The following is a 19,754-nucleotide window of genomic DNA, read 5'->3' on the forward strand; positions in this document are numbered from 1 at the left end:
TGTTTTTTTCTTCTGGCAGCACTGACCACACAGAAGACGAGAAGCCAGCATGATCAAGCTGCACCAAAACCCTGCCTTATGCTACCTGACGCTAGCACATTATTATGAATGAATGTAAACAAAGTGGAAGTTTGGGCTAGTTGGTAGATCACGAGTTGGCAAATCACAAAAGAGGAGCAAGGACACTTGACGAGTGTTATCTTTCGTCCTTGCTTCAATGTGATAACATAGGAGTCGTTACCGCAAAACCCCTCCGATCTCTAAAGCAAATTAGCCGATTGGTCGAGACAGGTCTCGTGACATTGTGACAACCTGCCCGCGTTGGCAGGTGCCAACCTGGACACCAGATTCTGATCCACCTGCCCACCGTGGCAGGTGGCAATTAAGTTAGGGATTGGTCGAAAGGGGTCACGTGACCATGTGACGTCATCACAACCTGCCCACCAGGTTGTGAGCAACAGGGCACGGAGGGCAGGTAAAGTTTAGGATAACCGATTCCGCCTACATGGGCCGGTAGGCAGAGCCTAAGCCGCAAAGAAGGGGTACTGGCGCGCGAGGGATCTCTTACGCTATCGCATTGGACTATTAGGGGCAGGTTAAGAGTCGTCCAAGTTTTTGTCCTTGCTTGCCTTGTCCTTGTTCTGTCGTGACGCCCTGTTGTAAATGACCGCTACAGGTCCAGTTGCTCCCTTTTAGCATTCTCGCTTGAAACAGCCTTCTTGAATATGATAAAACTAACCATTGAGCACGCAGTTGAAGAAACGAGCCCTTAAGATGCAATGAGATCTAAAGCAGCATGTACTAGCTCCACTTTTCACGTTCAAGATGAGGCGCACTTTTTCTGAAATGTGTGTCGTTTTCAATAAACACGGTAACATTTCGCAGCGCGGAAACATAAAAATAATACAAGGAAACAAAAGCAATTTTGAGCTTTTCGTGGTGAGGCTCCGAGCAGGCGACATCAACGATACTGCCCAGCAGATCCGAATCCTGAGCTCTACTAGAGCTTGCATGCTGGGTTTTAATGGACAGAGAAATGAACAGCAGTGTATTGAATGGTGAGCTCGTCCTGGCGCGATCTGCACGACCGCTGGTTGTCCCGTTCAGACAAGAACGAACTGATAGCTCGCCCGTATGCACCATAGTCTCTTTTTATGAATAAAATTTAGTCAAAGTGGTAAGCAGCTCTTTGATTACATCAGTTGCGAAACCCTGCCTGTGTACCCGACTAGTCCCAGACACAAGTTGAACATCCTTGGACAAAAATTTTGAATATTGAATACTGTAAGGTACTTAGAAATAATAAAGATAATTGTCCATTCTTCCGATATATAGCAAAATCTTTCCTTTATAGTGTTTCTATTTCTCGCATCCAGCAGTTTTAGACTCCCATAGAAAACCAATGGGGAGCGCTTTTGACGACAGTGAAAAAATGTATATGAAAAAATGAGGAGAAATTACGCTCATAAACTCTTTTCCGTTCAAAAATGCTCTTTTCCTGATTTAGTGGGTATGGGTTCGAAGATGGTGACGCCACGATGAACTGGACTACATATCAGCTATCGGTGGCGTCTTTAAACTTCTGTTTCTCTGTTACGTTCGTAATTTTACCAACGGTTAGGAGTTGCGCTGCATGCGGCGTGATAGTTAGCTAACCTCCGAGTTCTGGCCATATCCAACTACTGTACTTTAGCACATGGGACATGTGGGATGTTTCAACTGGTACTCTAAAGAGCTCTGATTGAGTAACCCTCTCTACAGCAGTGCTCACTTTGCTTAATCCTGCCCACAATCGACAGAACGCCTGTGGTTGCTTGTTGGCTTGCTTTTAGCAACAACAGGCCAAACTTACGTCTGCATGGCCGTCTTCGCTGGCAAATACGAGGGTAAAAGCGAAGCTTCCATTCTTGACTCGTTCTTCGATGTTTTGAACGGCTTCGTCGATAGTGACGACTCGTTCTTGCTGCAGTTCAGTCAACGGGGCCAGAATCTCGAAGAAAACTGCCAGCTCTTTTTTCTTCCGGTCAGTCTTCATCTGTCGGCGAAAGAGAACAGTTACAATGCAGTGGCTGAAAGGCTGACACAGCCTGTAACCTCGCCAAAGCTGAAGCGTTTTGTCAGACAATGTTCCCATTTTATTCGTCTTATTTTACTGAGGCATGCAATGCTCCCGCTTCTACCTTAGTGGTGTTAATGACTGGTAGTACGTTGATGACACAACAACCGCTGCCTCCTTTGGCTTAAAGCTTGTGTTGTAATCGCTTGTTCAGCGTTCCGTTCTTATTAATTCTGTCCACATACTGTAGTTTTCGGTTTTTATCCAAAAGTGTCATTTTTTTTGTTCATGATTCGTCGCCTTTCAAAGCCACTCAACTATTCCTGAAGAGATCTACTTTCGCTTACTGTCCTAGCTCTCATTATTGTATTTTCGATGTTTTTAACGTCTGTTTATTCTACAGTTCAGTACTTTATTCATTGCTGTAGTCCACAAGCAGAGATTGTGGGTGAGGGAGGAAACAAACAGGAAAAAGAAGAATTATCGATGCACAGGGTTTGTTCACTTCGCGTTACGTGGAGATGAATAGTCGCACTCTTGAATTCTATTCACGGACACTGCCTTTGAAGAGGTCGGAGGAAAAAAAATGCGAATGCATTTTTACTGCGTTATTCAATATTTTGCGTACCGCGCTACGAGTCATATATTGAAAATGTCTAAGAGAATTCTTGCTCACTTATACCTAAATCCTACTCATAGAAACCATTTCGATCTGCGGCAACGTTGACAAAAGCGGCGTTTATGGAAATTCCCTCTTTCAAGAACATCAAATGGCCAGAGAACATTGTGGAGTAAAAAAACATCCCAGTTGATTCGGACATCTTTGACGCAGCCCCTGAAGAGGTGTTCTTATTTTGCGTGGCTGTTGCTCTTTCGTTCTTGTTCCTAAATATTTCTCTTCTCCTTCTAGGCTTCCAATACACCGGAATTTAAATTAAGTTTAATAACGGCACACTTATAGCTGTTTACAAACAAACAAGTCAAAATATTTTTGCCAGGCCTTGTATTAAGCCAGGGCACAGACTTACGCCAATAATCTGGACGCGGAGTATGGTGTCAATGTCTCCATAATCTTTTATGGACCCTCGGACAGCGTCAGCGAAAACTGCCCGGTTTTCGCGAATCGCTTTAGCATCCTTTCCTGAAACAACACAAGAAAAAAAGAGGGGTTTGAAAAATTTTCTGATTGTGTACTTTCTTTTAAATGTTCAGCGAATAAATGCGTCACTGAGGAAACCGCGATGTGATGCAGAAGTTCTCCCATCACACAAAACCCTGTAGTCGAATACAACTCTCGAATGCCACTCAAAAGAGGCTCTCCAGCCAAGGGGTCGACTGATTTTCATTATGTCGTGGTTAATCCGCGGTTAATCCCCTTTCGCGCTAGTGTGACAGGGGCTAACCATGGATTAACCGCGACGTCTTCACAGCATGACAGGGGATTAACCATGGATTAACCGAAACGTCAAGAAAATCAGTTGATCCATTGGCTGAAGGACTTCCTTTGAAGGGTATTTTCCACTTCTTTCTTGAGTTGTGTCCGACTATAGTTGCATGGACAGCTTCAAGCGTCATGCACGTGCATAAGTGCTGAAAGCTGTATACATAAACGTGACCTAGGGAGGGTAACTCAGGAGACCAGAAGGCATAGAGAATAACGATCAAAATTAAATGAAGGCAATAGCTGATCAATATGGGCCAAACAAGAGTGCTAAAGTTGGTCATCTTGTCTAATTCAGCCTCGAGATCTCCCTCCTTGTTTGTTTGATGCCAAGAACAACTTGCGCTCATCATCACTTTTATCCAGGATACTCTGATTTGTGACGTAAGCAAGGTTCTGTGGCACTGTTGTCGCTATGGGCGGGGGGTCAGGTAAAATCCGGGGTTACGCCCCATGACCACACGTCAAACTGCAGCATGTTGTGTTTCCGTGCGATGCGTCACCTAATGATAGCGCTTTGATTTCGGCCAAACGGTTCTCTGTGACGTATTGAACAATAAACTAAGCTCATAACTGGTTTCTCCCATTCACAAATTTCAAACCTGCCATAAGGGCAAGACTTCAAACACCGTATCGGGCTGTTTTTATACCGATACATCACCGTGATGGGTTCCCAGCTATTAATGGTCCTAATTTGTTGGGTCGCAAAGTGGCACATGAATTCTATTATAAGCTGGCCACAAATGTAGCTATCCCTAATAATTGAGACGGCGCATGACCGGGAAACACATCTTGTCATTTCGCATTTTTTGCTGGCACGATGAGGAGACACAGATAGCTGTCCTCGGGCATGGCCGACGTCGGGAACAAATTGTGGCTGCGATACTCCAAAGTGCGGGGATGAATGGAAAGGAGAAAATGTAATTTGAAATAGTGTTAGCTTAGGGGCATGTGCAAGTGGAGCTCGAACGAGACCGCTTCAGCGATCCCTCTTCGAAAGAGTCTCGGGCTCGGCTGTCGTTGCCTGTTGTTGCACCGTTCGCGCGTGTCTGGTACACTACGGAACGCGAAATTGCGGAGGCAACTTAAGGCTACTTGCTCGCTTTGAAGGCCAAGTCATTAATTTTTTTTTAATTTATATTTTTCTTTCTTTATAATGACATATCTACTCATTAGCATGCAGTCGTGAAGCAACGCATACACTAGGCTCACCTTTATTTACCAAAAAGCAACGCTGTTTTGTGGCCTATAGGCTGCCCTGCACGCTGCGCGTTCGGAAGGCTCTTGGTTCAATTCCCCGCACCTTCGAAAACCTTTTTTTTTCTTTGCTGATGACGTAATTAGGGGTATTTTGGACCATTTTTCTTTGACGACAACGCCGGGTTTCTCTGATAATGCTTCATATAAGGCTTTTTCGCCTGATGATATACAACTTCTTAGCTCCTGCACCTTTTTACGGCTGGGATACTCTGCGTAATTTCCGCTCAAAAGTGTCCGTTCTTCACGAATCGCAATTAAATTACACTGTTAAGGCTTCTGTATATGAAGAGCTTCAACGTATTTGCCTGCATATAGAACCCATAGAAGCCTTCATTAAAGCACTTTTAAAGAACTGTTCGATATACGTACCGTCGAACGACACCTTGAAAGCCCGGGCTTGGTGGCGTGGAAGGCAACCAGGCGCTTCGTATACGGACAGTGGCGGTTGTTCAGAAGAGAACATGAAGTAGTTCTTCATCGTCACGTGCTGCCTGAACTTCCCTGTTCCTTCCTTTGAGGCCTTAAGCAGAGGCGGTGAAATGAGATTTGAGTCGCGCAACGCAGTAGCAACAATCGTTTAGTAAAAAGTTACTCTATGACAGCAATAATAATGCGGCTTTTCATACCGACGGTACTGAATTATTTTACTGCTCCAGTGAAGATGCACTGTAAGGTTTCTCTAGGAAATTCTTCACACAGAGTTGGTTCTTGTTTCAAAAGACTTCTCCAAAATGTTCATGGTCATTGATGGCCTAAAAAAGTGGTTGAAGAGATGTCTACCTGAAAAGTGTCCTCGTAAATGCTTTCTTGAACCGGCACAAATTCAAGGTCACGTTCACCTATGCGCTCCGCTTCTGAGTCCTGGAAATAATCATGTCAGATAAGAAAAATATGTATTGAAATTATAAATATCTACTAATCACTTGCGTCATAAATGGAAGAATAAGAGCAATCTGCAGCGTTCTGCCTATGCTTAGCTGGGGCGTTGTGGTACATGATGTTGGTTCTCATAAATATTGAGCGCAGTGCATTTTAAGTTGGTGGTACATTCCTGCAGAGTTCCTGCGAGGGACCATAGCTGTCATTCGTCTGCGCTGCCGGAGCATGATGCAGGACAATCCTTTCTTCCGACATATATAACTTTAATCCTGATTTTAATTAGTTGGTTGCAATTTAATAATAGAGATCCAATTTTACCATTCGACGAAACAAAAGTAGTCACTACAGCGGGAATCTTTTTGCAACTTCGTGATATCAGAATGTCTAAGATTTACGAAACATCAGCTTCGCAAACATTTTTTTTATGCAATAAAAATTGAAGAAACAGCAAATTTCCCCCTCACATTTAAAAGTCACTTGCATCCATCAATCGAAAAGAATCGCTGTACTTCCCTTGGACATGACGTTCAACAAAGAATCAACTCCCGATCAAGGACAAAGAAAATTATTTTCTGAATGCAAAATAAGGCACACTCTTTGGGTGAAGCTTTGTCAGGAAGAGTATATATGGCAGGCGTTCTTTAATCTTGAAGAAAGAGCGAAAATTGGGTTGAAGGAACATTGAATGAAGAGAAATAAAATTGACCAGCATTGGTTCATTGAATTGTTTTTGTTTCATGACTTGCCTTGTACTTTCGTTTTGTACTTTTTGTGTTGTGCTTATTTATTTATTTTGTAAGGATAAAGAAGATGCGTCTGATGATTTGAAAAGACGAAGACGAGGTGACAGTGTTCTCGAGAGTTTTTGCCAGCGCAACGCTTGTGTGTCTTTTGCCGACCTGATCCCAGACTGCTGCCGTTGCCGTTCCCGTTGCCCCAGTACCTCGTAACAAACCCCCCGTTACATTGCCCTTTGCGGCGCTGGAAGGTTGTCGTCGATGGAGCGAAGGAATGCTTCGGTTGAGGAGGGATCGGGCGCAGCAGTAGGTGGGCTGAGTGCGGCCATGGAGAGGTGCGGCGCGTCGTCCATCTCTTCGCGGATGAGCAGAGACGCGAATGGTTGTACCGTGCCGAGACATTCACCTAGGCGCAAGGCGATGGGGAACGAGAATGGGTTAGGCACGAACAGTACGGAGAGGCCAGCGGATATAGTCAGTACGGCGTATGGCAGAGGCAGACACTTGCGGTGCAGAAAGATAGGGGACGGAGTGAAGAGGACAGTGTCGTCGCGAAGAGGGCCGCAAGAGAGGGGTACGAGGACTGAAGAGCATGGAGGCAGGTCAATGTCTTCGGCAACGAGGGCCTTAACACAGGCACCAGGAGGGGCAGTGTCCAAGACAGCTTCGGACAGGTGAGAGAACTCGACTTCGGCTCGAGCACAATCGATGATAGCAGCATGGCGCGATAGGAAATCCCAGCCCAGGATAACAGCATGAGAACAGCAGGGCAGTACGACGAATTCGACGGCATAGATGGTCCCCTGGATTACAACGCGAGCGGTACACGCTGCTGACGGCTGGATGTTCTGAGCGCTGGCAGTGCGCAGTGAGAGTCCAGCAATTGGCGTCCTTACTTTTCTTAAAGAACTACACAGCTTTGCGTCCATGACGGAAACGGCAGCACCAGTGTCGACAAGCGCCATGACAGAAACGCCGTCGACGGAAATTTCAATGAGGTTAGCGGCTGACGGATGAGGCCTTTCGAAGTTCGTTGTGGACGCAGTTCTCGCCTCAGGAACTGCGGCGCCTAGTTTTCCTCCTGGTTAGCGGTGGGGCGACGTCGCATAGGCGAGATAGACCGGCTTCGTGGAGAAGAGGGCCGGCGGCTGGAGAGGGTAGAACGGTCCGGCGAGAAAGTACGACTTTGCGGCGGCGCAGCTGGCACAGAGTACTGACTCGGTGGGGGCCAGTACCCAGGAGCTTGGGGAGGAATTTCCGCGTCCGGGAGACGACGGCGGCAATGCCGAGCTACATGACCTGGGAGACCACAAAAGAAGCAAATCGGCCGATTGTCCGTTGTGCGCCAGGAATCGCTGACCCTTAGAGTAGGTCGACGGTAAGCCACTGGCCCTCGCAAATGCGCCGGAGGCGCACTATAGATTGGCGGCTGCGGTCTTGCGACGACATCGGCATATGTCACTGGGGCCGAGACAGGAGGCGGTCTCGCGACGGCTTCGGCATATGTGAGCGGAGCCGCCACAGGTTGTGGTCTGGCGACAACGTCAGCGTATGTCAGCGGAACCGTGACAGGTGGTGACGGATGAGCCGGTGGAAGAGCCTCAGCAACTTGCTCTTGAATTGTATGTCGGAGCGCTGGAGTCAGATATGATGGTCGGTCGTGAGCGCTCGGCAGAAAGGAAAGTTGACGTGCCACTTCTTCCCGCACGAAGTCTTTAATCTGCTGTAGCAGCGAGGGGTCAGGAGCAGGCGTGAGCCCAGCGAGCGACTCAACCTGCTGTGGCCGCTGGCGTGTCAGAATCCTCTGCTTGCGCAACTGCTCAAAGCTTTGACACAGCGTGACGACTTCAGCAACGGTACGCAAGTCGCGCGCTAGAAGCATCTGAAAAGCGTCGTCATCGATGCCTTTCAAGATGTGTTGGATCTTGTCGGCTTCCGACATACGAGCGTTGACCCGCTTGCACAAGCCGACGACATCTTCAATGTAGCTAGTGAAGCTTTCACTAGCCTGCTGAGATCGTTCACGCAATCGCTGTTCGGCTCGGAGTTGCCTGACAGCCGGTCGACCAAATACGTCTGCAAATTTAGTCTTAAAGGTGGACCAGGTTTGAATATCTGCCTCATGGTTGCGATACCAGAGGTTAGCCACACCGGCGAGATAGAAGATGACGTTGTTTAGCTTCGTCACATCGTTCCATTTGTTGTATACGCTCACCCGCTCGTACGATGTCAGCCAATCTTCAACATCGTTCTCGTCAGTCCCGCTGAAAATGGTCGGGTCCCGTTGACGAAGGGAGCCGGCACAGATGACAGCCTGGCCCACTTGTACGGCCTGGTGTTGGACGTCCTCAGGCATCTTGCGCGTCGGGAGAGCACGACTACGGAGCTCCAGGGCCGATGTTTTTACCCCGGCTCCTCCACCAAATGTAACGGGGGGTTTGTTACGAGGTACTGGGGCGACGGGAACGGCAACGGCAGCAGTCTGGGATCAGGTCGGCAAAATACACACAAGCGTTGCGCTGGCAAAAACTCTCGAGAACTTCTTCTTCTTCTTCTTCTTCTTCTTCTTCTTCTTCTTCTTCTTCTTCTTCTTCTTCTTCTTCTTCTTCTTCTTCTTCTTCTTCTTCTTCTTCTTCTTCTTCTACTTCTTCTTCTTCTTCTTCTTCTTCTTCTTCTACTTCTTCTTCTTCTTCTTCTTCTTCTTCTTCTTTACCATATAAAAATGGCACACTGTCACCTCGTCTTCGTTTTTCAAATCATCAGACGCATCTTCTTTATCCTTACAATTTGATACTGCCAACAGGCAGTTCAGGCAGGAGTGAGTAAGTACAGGAAAGACAAGTCAAAGTCGGCACTACAAATCAAGGTAAACAAGAATGTGAGTGACAAGAATGCATAAGGAAATGGCTTGCAATACAGACTATTGCGTGAGCAAAAGCAGCTCATACAAAATTACAAAAAAACGGACACTGACGTCATTAAAAGAACAAAAATTATTGTGCCCCTCCTGCCAGGGCCCTTCACTGGGCCTGCAGTATGCTCTAAACAAATAAAATATATAAATAGGGTGTCACGTTCTAATAACAAAGAGACGGCTGTCACCGATAACGAAGCTTTCGTAAAATAGAAGCGACAAAAACATAATTTCAGGTGTCGCCATCACCGGCCGATTTCGTAAGTAAAATGCGTGCGTCGGCACTAATTTTTCGCAGACCTCAGATGCTATGCTATCCCACCAATACTTCAATTGGCATCCGTCCTCCTTAGTAACGACGTCACAACTTCTAATCCACCAGCGGGAAGGTTTTTAGAACGACTTCGATCGGCGTCAAATGGGTATTCTGCTACCGGACAGACGTCAACATGCCAGAAAGAGCCAAACAATTAATTTCTTCTGAAAACAGATTTTGGTTACAGTGACCTCCGTGTCCTTTTAAGTAATGTACAAGCTTCTCTTTAACTAGATTTATTAGAAAAATATTACGGGCATTGGGCAATTAGGTGGACAGTTATTAGGTCGACAGTTAGTCTTGAATAAATTGAGACACGCCATCTCGTAAGCATCAGCTATGACACTCGATGATTTGGTTTGGTTTGGTTTATGGGGTTTAACGTCCCAAAGCGACTAAGGCTATGAGAGACGCCGTAGTGAAGGGCTCCGGAAATTTCGACCACCTGGGGTTCTTTAACGTGCACTGACATCGCACAGTACACGGGCCTCTAGAATTTCTCCTCCAAAGAAATTCTAGCCGCCGCGGCCGGGATCGAACCCGCGTCTTTTGGGTCAGCAGCCGAGCACCATAGCCGCTGAGCCACCGCGGCGGCACTCGATGATTTGGCCCAGTCGTTAACAGTACAGCACTGCGTAGTCTGTTATCTTCAAGGTTAATTCAAGGGGTGCTAAAAATTTCATGTCATGAGGCCCCCGCTAATACCCTAAGTATGAACAGACCCTAATAAAACATTCAGCGTCACTAGAAAATACGACTTCGCTCTTGCGAACTAAGTGCAGAGGAAAGATAGACAACAGGTCTTCGCTGTGCTGCAGCCTCATCATCATCATCATCAGCCTGACTACGCCCACTGCAGGGCAAAGGCCTCTCGCATGTCTCTCCACCCTGTCCTTCGCCAGCTGCGGCCACCGTACCTCCGCAAACTTCTTAATCTCATCCACCCACCTAACATTCTGCCGCCTTCTAATTGACGCCTATACTGAGGCGGAAATTCAGTGTGGCGATATTTTGCGGTAGATTACTCAACGTTTTCCAAACAGCGCATTTGGCGTGAGCATCGGACAAAATTTCGGAGCCCTCTCTGAATGCGCCTCAAGCCTTGAGACATTATACAACGTTTTGTATGGTATTAGATTCGGCCGCCGAGACCGAGGGCGGGGGGTCAAAGCCCGGGCGCTGCAAAACCCGACCTTGGCGGCCGCGTTTTGATGGAGGCTAAACGAAAAAGAAGGCCGTGTGCTGTGCGATGTCAGTGCTATCTCCAAAAAAACCCTAAGTGGTTCCAACTTCTCCGGAGCCTTCAAGTACGACGACTCCCTATTGTCTATCTTTCATTCTCTCCAGTTTACCAGTTTAATAAACTGTGCTTAGTGTTACACTGCAACTCAGGATAGTGCCGTAGTATTGGACCTATATGTATATAATGGCGTTGCTGATGACAGCCAGGGAGGAATATCTAGCTAGGTATCTGGCTTTTGTAGCAGCCGCCTTCGTCGATTGGGCCACAGATACAAAGTGAACATGTAACTGGCTGCGTTATTAAAAGTTGCGGTGGAGTTCCGAGCATATGGCTAATGCTGAGCGGTAAGATGTCATGCACCGCTGGACAGATGTCATAGGATCTGTGGAGCGGAGCGCCATTCAGCGAATGTCAAATCGCCAGGATGTATTCGGAAAATGCGAAATGGAGGCCAATAGAACATTTCTTCATTAAAACTAAAATCGAAGCTACGCCAGCCCCAAATGAATGGTAAACTTTATTTATCAATCAGTTAACTGATCAATCACCTAAAATACTACCCGTTACCTTAAAGATCTAATTCAATCAGAATTCTGAGTTAGTTTCATTTAAGACAGACTTTCAAGGCTTTTCGTGAGTAAGGTGAGTTCCAGTGTGCTTCACTTCATCATTGTCACCATATCTGAAGTAGCCTGTGAGGTATACCATCAATCTAACCACTCGAGTCCGGGTTAAAGAGTACCTTTCCTAAATAAGGCCGATTTGAGATTGGGTCACACTTGTACCTGTGTCAAGCAACCGCCCGGCAGTGAAGATTATAACTGACATTCTGGCCGGTCCCTGCGAGTCGCTAATAAATTTAAAGGAAGGCCGTTGGTTGCAGGAGTATCGACTGATTTTCTGCATTGAACAGAGTGACGACGGTGCCTAAGTTGGCGGCGTTTTCAATCACGCAGGAACGTTGATGATGACAACGATCATGATTTTGGCATAGATTACGAATATGGAAGTTGTTATTATTAAAATCATTATGGGGATGACAACAAAACACATTAGCGCGATTTGGAGGGCCATGTTTAGATTCGACCTAAGCCTATCAGCACTTTCCCAGCTGCGCCTTGTCCTGACCAGGGTTCTAACTTATGACGTTATTATTATCACTGGATGGCCTTAGCGATCACAGCATTGTGGTCAGCTTCGCAGACTAGAGTGAGAAGGACACAGGCACTCACCTTCATAAATGATATCTCGTGTCGCTTTGTTGTCTTCTGCTCCGTAGTTTCGTTCGCTTCCTTACTGAGGGCTGTCCACGTTTCCACTTCTATGCCTCTAATCTTGTACTGCAAGGGGGCAACAGGCAGCAGGTCAGCTGTGGTTAGTTCATCGCGGCGCAGTCACAAAAACGCGTCGACAGTCATCTCTTCAGTTTATCGATTTTTAAATGTTCATCAAAGTTATACCCTCATAAAATTTTATTCTGCTAGCAATGGGAATACGGTGCGGGTTTCTGGAGCCCTGGTACCGAACCACTCATCTCCGTTTTAAAAGCAATCAAAAACTGTGCCAGTTGTTTCATACTTGCTACCACTGTACTGTCAGCAGCAGCGCCATGAAAATATTTCTCCTTGCATCTGATTTCTCGACCCAGATCAGTATTTTCGTTATATCTATTCAGTGAAACTTGTCACGCCCACCAAATAAGAGTTCTCAGCAAGATTTTCGTATCTTTCAGCATGCGTTGATCAAAGCTTCAAGTTGGAATCGCGTGTTGCCACAAACAATCTTTCCATGATTCTTTCATACCTAATGCTTGTTTCAGGTGGAATAACCTTCCCCGTAGCATCACTGTAATCCCAGACCGTGATGCATTCTGTTAGGCTATTGATTTTCTTCTTAGAGTACGCCATACTACTGCCTATCATTACTTGTTTACTAGCTGTTTGTCCAAATATATAATGAACACCAGTCCCTTCGCTAATACCATGGTGCCTAGACAGTAAATAAAAAACGTTCTATCATGTAAATAAAATTAGGTAAACAAAGGCATTAAAGTCAGCTATATTTGCAGTCGATTTCGTCCTTTAGAGTATTCTGCGAAACCAATCACTGCGCGTTTCCTTTCTTCACAGCCGCCTTTCTTTATTTTTCTTCGGGGGCGGGGGAGGGGGGGGGGGCAGGGGGGCAGGGGGGAGGGGGAGGGGTATCCCTGGCCGTCTCCGCGTCCAGAGGAGCTGCCGCCATCACCTGGGCAGATCCTTCGGCGTCCACGGCCTTTTTTATGCTTTACGTTCTGCCGCATTAAGTCGGCAGGGTATTTAACGCTGGGCAGCTGCCGGCCCCACTGCGTATTCTGCATCTGGTTAGCACCGTTTTTTTTTTTTTAGCGTAATAAAAACTCGGCGCAGCTCACCGCCTTACCCTTCCATGAAAGCGGTGCTCCTCGCTGAATCCAAACAGTTTTTCTGGCTCCAACATTTCGATTCCTTCGGTGCTGTTTGGTTCCGCAAGAAAGAAGTCCTTTGTCAGCTTTCTCACTACGCAGTCTCCGCTTGATGGATGCGTCACGAACGCAGCCTCTACACAGGGCAAAATAAATAAAACCTATTATTAAGTAATTCATTTATTTATCGTTTTATTTATTTATTTATTTATTTATTTATTTATTTATTTATTTATTTATTTATTTATTTATTTATTTATCGCAGTAGCTAAAGCGTCATTAATGGCATTGCAGGAGGGGGGGGGGGATTACAATGAATGTTAGCTTTGACCATCACTATGAACATCGCTTGTTGCATGTCTTCTATTTTTCTCAACATGACACTCAAAGTTCCCTTCTTTCTCTAGCGCTGCTGCAGCCTAGAGCTAATTCTTTAACTTGAATTTCCCAACCCTGGTTCGTTCCATTTTTTCGCACTCAGTACAAACTGCAATCATTAAAACACAACCTACCAGTCTTGCTAAATAAACTCAAACAAGTAACCTTCAAATCGCCAAAGCAACTACGAATACACTTTTCACAGTTGTAAATGAGAGTATGATTGCAATGACAAATATTCTACCATGTCTCTATTTCCTTGTACATTTTTGTTCATAGCGTTGTGAATATTTTTGTTGTGCTGCTCGGAACCGACGTCTGCTGTTGCCTTTGTAAACGGCTCCAGGGCCCAGTCAAGTTGCTGGCTGCAACTTTTAGCCCTGGAGACCGTCCAGTATTCTGGTAAATAAATATGAATTGAATTGAATTGAAAATGGGAACAAAAAGTACAGGTGAATTCTCATGTGCACGAAAACATTGGCTATGGTTTAGCTCTGGTTAAACCTGGTAGAGTAGCGAGAGTCTAGCTTCTTTCAGAGACGCAGAACTCGATTCATCGACATCTGCCGTCGTGGATGCACTGTTGTCGACTAAACGGGCCCGTCTAGCCGCGTCCTTTTTACGTCACTTATCGAGACGCTTAGCGAGCTCTTCCCCGGTCTCCTCGGCACGCCGCCTCCTCTTGCTTTCGTTCCTACGGCGTACCCTAGCTTCCTCCGAGCTGTCCATTTCTACCACAGGCTCCGTATCGTTGTGATATATATACCCGCCGCATCTCTGACGACACTCCGCGCATGCGCACAACTGACGAGGTGGGCGGCTAGAATTTCGATGGAGGCTAAATTCTACAGGCACGTGTACTATGCGATGTGAGTGCAAGTTGAAGAAGCCCAGGTGGTCGAATTTTACGGAGCCCTTCTCATCGGCGTCCCTCATAGCCTGAGTCCCTTTGGGACGTTAAACTCTCATAAACCATTACTTTGATCCCACTGTTTATCCCTTCCACAACGGTGAGATATCCAATAAGGTCACTCATCCTTCCTGCTTTCTTTCGATCCCTCCTTCTCCCATCCCTCACGGCACGGTTCAGGTGTCCATCGAAAAGTGAGGCAGTTACTGCGTCTTTGCTTTCGATAATGATGATAGCGAATTTTTATTGCGCAAGGGCATCTGCAGCGAAAGAGCGCTCTGGCACAAGGTATTTTCGTTTGCTTAAGATGGAGTCAAAGACCCATTTTCCAAGCATTTCACCCTGAATGAACCGAGCACCAGGCCAGGGGAAGCTTGTATCCACTGTATCACCGGTGGGTACCCGGCGGCACTGGGGATCGAGCCCCGCACCTCCTGCATGCGAGGCGGATGTTCAACTACTACGTCACCACTGCGGTCTTTGCTTTCTTCAACACCAAATCTCATTAGCAGAACTCAGCTACCACCTTTCCGAGCGGCTTCAAAATTAGGAAGTTTCAATTCAGGTTTTTTTTTTTCAGCTGAATTTGTTTTTGAGGTTGCCCGTAACAGTGCCCGTCGGCTGCGAGAAATGGGCGGGAGGTGCCTATGACCTTATGGCAGCACGCGATGAAAATGCCGCGATTCAATGCTTTACTCCGAAAATCGGATGGCTAGATGACTGGCTGAGTTGGCGTTTCATGTGAGGAAATCACGCCACGGTGCTGATGTCGACATCGCGTGTGCAAGTAGCAGTACGAAGGAAGGAAAACTAAATGCGCGTGGATTTAGAATGACATCACTGACTCGTGCGGAAAGAACAAAGTGTAAAAGAAGAAGGACGGAGAGCTGGGCGAGTTGGTTTCCATCCGATGTAAAAACAGCGCAAAAAAACACGATGGGTGAGTTGGTTTCTGTGCATGCCGAGAAAGTACTACGTACGTAATGTACGTGTAATATAATGTACTAGGTGTGCGTAATAAATCATCGTTTGAAAGTCAGCGCTCGTGTTCCCATGTTAATTCTGTCTACGTGCTTTTTTGCGCGGTTTTTACAGTTGATTTGAAAGAAGATAGTATAGGGAGACAGAGGAGAACCTATCAGTTGCCGCCTGTGTCTTGGCCAATCCCCCGCAGTGGGTACGCGCCATTATCTAGAGGACAACAACAACAACAAATGCCCCGCAGCCATCATGGCTCTGGCAAAAGACAAATGCGTTGTGTCCTGTGCATTCCACTCCCTCGAAAGGGCGAAAGCTGCCAAACTAATCGCTTTTAATGCATGAAAGCATTCAACGGCTGCAGTTTTCCTTCTGTTTGTCCGCAAATTTATTTCCGTCCGTCAGGCTGTCCATACCTCAAAAAAGCAACGAAAATAAAATACAAGCGTGAGAGTATAGGTTTGTGTGGCATCCGAACCGCACTTAATTAGGGGACGTCGGTGCCTCTAACCGCTTGGCTTCTTGTTTTGTAATACAGTATTTATTGTACCATTTATGAGCAAGAACTAGCTATATACAGAGGCTATTTACAAAGCCACTTAATAGCTGCGCTCCACAGACTTGACGAAAAAAAAACATACAAGTAAACTAACAACTAACAAGCTACTCTAACAACGAACTAAAAGCAAAACAATGCGACATAGCCCGTCAGCAATGGGTATCATTCCGGTTGAAAGCCACTTCATAAATGCTGATGGCTCGGCGGCTGTAAGCATGCGCTACCCCGCTTGAAGCATTCGAAAGAAAGAGACGAGCATGCATACCTGCTCCAAAGTCGAGAACGATCGACAGCATGGTGTCCAGGCTGCCGGAGTCGCTGATAAGGGGCCAGCTCTTCTCCTCTTCAGAGGGTATTATGTCCACCCTGGCTAGGCGCATCATCTCGTCGTACCAGATCTGTACAGAGGGAAATAGCGGAAATGTAGTCATTGTAGTGTCGTTATGTAGGATTCGGAGCAGTACTTCTTATTATACACTGGTCCAATTCAATAATAACAGCGTATTCCAGGGCCTAGAGTAAAGAAGAGCTAACGGTTGCAAAGCGCAGCGGTTTTCGTCATAAATGTTTAATAAGAATAAATTCTATCTTTGAATTTTCATATAGGTCAGCCAGCAAAACTTCGCGGAGTTCATGACAATCTAGATAAAAGACATGCGCGCCAAACCAGACACATACACTTAAACATGATACAGGAATTTTCTTGCAATAACAACTCGTTCTGGTATTCTTATTTTCCGATGTCCGTACTCGAATGAAACGCTTTGCAACCTTGTATTACCGCGCAGCCAACATTGGAAGAATTTATTGCGCTCGCTGAAAAGGCCGTTTTTTCTTATACGCATTGTTGACCCTGTTTCGTCATGTGATTTTTTTGTTTTTTTTTTGTTTTTTTTTCCAACCCACTCCTGTAATGACCCCTCTGGGGTTGGCAGTATTTCAAATAAATAAATAAGCAAATAAAATAGGACGTACTCAAGTAACTAGACCCTCTGCTTCTCTGGTTGGCTTTATTTCCCAATATATACTGCAAGCGAAAAACAACGCCAATAAATTCGTCGGCTTCATTATTCTGCGAACTTCCTGGCGTCCGAAGATTAAGTCCATAATAGAGATTATATGTTTCATTTTTGTCTGTTCTTAGCAGCTCACTCTTTGTACAAAAACCAATAATTCGAGGCTTGCTTAGACAATACGTGGGGCTCTAGCTCCAAAATAAAAGTTAATTAAAAATCTTTAGACGTAGTCACCATAATTAGTAAGTATATGCTAACTGAAAGCGTTGGAAAGGCCCACGCTTAAATCCTGGATCGAGCATTCGACACTGTTTCTCATGATTTACTGATTTTTCAAACCTTCCCTCCTTAACATTGATCAAAAGATAACTGCATGGTTTAAGGATTTTCTCTTTAACAGGATTCAGTATGCAACCGCTTATGAATTTACGTCCAGACTTTGTTCCGTAACGTCCGGTTAACCACGAGGGTTGGTTCTGGGTCCCCTTTTTCTCATCTTCATTAATGACCTTCCTGATTGTATCTTTAATTCAAATATTAGGCTGTTTTTGCGGAGGATTGTGCCATCTACCACGAAACAGTGACCTGAATGGTCCCAGTAAGCTTCAAGATGGTATCGATAGTGCACTCTAGTTGGTGTAGCAAATGGCTAATTCAGCTTAACGCTACTAAACGCTAAATTATTAGTGTTTCAACCTGCTCTACCACTACTGATATGTCCACATATTCTATTAATGGTACTGTCCTGTACGTAGTTAGCTGCTATAAGAATCTTGGCCTACACATTATTAGCAACGTTCATCGAACATACGTGTTTAATATGTCACTAACAATGCTAAAGGAACGTTAGGCTATCTAAGACGCAACTTTGCATCAGCAACCCCCTCATTAAAGCTTACCCTATGCAAAACGCTCGTCCGTCAAAATTAGAATACGCTGTGCCATATGGGACCCTGCTCATTCCAATCTCATCATTTCCCTTGAAAGCGTTCAGAACCGCGCAGGCCGTTTTATTCTCCGCAATTATTCCCGTCATTCTAACGTCACATCCATGAAAAAAAAAAACTACATCTGCTTGATCTTTCACTACGTCATAAGTAGTCTCGGCTCTGCCTTTTTGAGAAAATATACTCCCGAAATCTTTTCCTAAAAAAAAATAATATTTTTACCACAACCAGTCACATCCAATCTCGCATCAACCATCGACTCAATGTTGAAGTGCCATCTTGCCGCACTAATCTGTACCATTCTTCATTTTAACCAAAAACCGCCACTGAATGGAACCGTCTTCCCGCCTCCAATCTTCATTTGTGACACCACTTATTTCAAGATTGCCGTTCAAAGTGCCTTATATTTTCATTTCCGTTTTGTTCTGCGCTGCAAATAATGTAATAATATCACCAACTCTTTCTCTTATGCCCACGGCCTTGAAAGCGTGTATAATAAGAATAAATAATTAAACGTTGTATACGATGTAAACCTACAGACTACATCTTCCTTTGACAAATCGGGAGAGAAGAGACGGGTTAAAGTTGACGCTCAAGCAAAACTCACAAGTTAATTAGAGTTACGATCGCAAACGATTCTGGTTGGCAAGCTCTCATTTTTCCAACGTTTGTCATGGAGTGTTTTTAGAGGCATGCAAAGGTTGTACGAATAACAGGAACACATGGCTGAAAATGGGGTGCGCGTTCGTGTCATTCCCGCAACCTTTACCTGTCTCCAAGGGTTAACTGTCACTACAGAGCGTTCCGCTCCAGTTTGGTAGTGCTTAAGATTAGTTTCCTCTGCCACAAGCTACCGGGTAACTTTATATAGCAATCCTTCGACGTGTTTGCTCCAAATAGATATTCCTGTACTGCTGGCCAAACATCAACATAGCCAGTATGAGCTATATAATGGATTTTTACCAAACATAAACGTCGTATTTAGTTGTCCATACAGCGTCCCCTGTATAGCGTCCGTATAGCGACGAATGTGTAGCGGTGGTAAAACATGGCTTCGTAGTCATATAATACTGTAAAATATAATACACCAGGAAATTTGTTTTATCTTTACTTATTTTTATCTTCGCCGTTGTGGCTCGGTGGTTATGGCGCTCGGCTTTTACCCGAAAGACATGGGTTCGATCCCGGCCGCGGTGGTCGCATTTCGATAGAGGCGAATGCTAGACGCCCGTGTACTGTGCGATGCCAGTGCACGTTGAGTACTCCAGGTAAACGAAATTTCCAGAGTCCGTCACTACGGCGTCCTTCATAGTCTGAGCCGCTTTGGGGCGTTAAGTCCCGATAACTAAACCAAACCATTCAAAAACCGTGCGAATTACGTCGGTATGGTTAGCGCACGCAGATAGTATAGCAAGCCAGACATTAAGTACTATCGGGCGCGAAGGTTTACCGGATGCGGGTGAGCAGAAAAAATTTAACATATTAAGACAGCAAAAATAGCTCAAAATGGGAGGGAAGGGGTACGCTTACTAGCAGCATGCGAAGGAGCCGCTTTGTCACGGGATTTTCATTTTCTCTTTAGGGTATCCTTCAAGGTATTGCTATAATTTTAGGCCTAAAGTCTGTACCAGCCGCAATCCTAAATCGGGAAATCATTGCTGCGTCTGACATTTAAAACTA

The 19,754-nt window shown here is 45.6% G+C and overlaps 2 protein-coding genes across 3 annotated transcripts in view; both read right to left on the reverse strand.

Moving 5' to 3' along the window:
• The window catches only part of LOC149339141 (uncharacterized), a 43,163-nt gene that overhangs the window by 4,463 nt on the left and 18,946 nt on the right, over window positions 1-19,754 (reverse strand). For both annotated transcript variants that reach the window (XM_089547965.1, XM_089547964.1), the window contains 7 exons: window positions 16,377-16,509; window positions 13,265-13,422; window positions 12,079-12,186; window positions 5,538-5,618; window positions 5,127-5,277; window positions 3,085-3,197; window positions 1,853-2,035 (listed from right to left, as the gene is read on the reverse strand). In XM_089547965.1, coding sequence (XP_089404091.1) covers window positions 1,853-2,035; window positions 3,085-3,197; window positions 5,127-5,277; window positions 5,538-5,618; window positions 12,079-12,186; window positions 13,265-13,422; window positions 16,377-16,509 — 927 coding nt within the window. The remainder of the gene's footprint in view (window positions 1-1,852; window positions 2,036-3,084; window positions 3,198-5,126; window positions 5,278-5,537; window positions 5,619-12,078; window positions 12,187-13,264; window positions 13,423-16,376; window positions 16,510-19,754) is intronic.
• LOC149339142 (uncharacterized) lies at window positions 6,846-8,729 on the reverse strand. Its single transcript, XM_089550003.1, has one exon. The coding sequence runs from the start codon at window positions 8,727-8,729 to the stop codon at window positions 7,443-7,445; it is 1,287 nt and encodes a 428-aa protein (XP_089406129.1). The 3' UTR covers window positions 6,846-7,442.

Source organism: Amblyomma mixtum, chromosome 6, assembly GCF_055824585.1.
Source record: "Amblyomma mixtum isolate Tamu chromosome 6, ASM5582458v1, whole genome shotgun sequence".
Lineage (NCBI taxonomy): Eukaryota > Metazoa > Arthropoda > Arachnida > Ixodida > Ixodidae > Amblyomma > Amblyomma mixtum.

Coding starts and splice junctions, on each gene's coding strand:
- LOC149339142 (XM_089550003.1), bottom strand. CDS start 8,729: ATGCCTGAGGACGTCCAACACCAGGCCGTACAAGTGGGCCAGGCTGTC.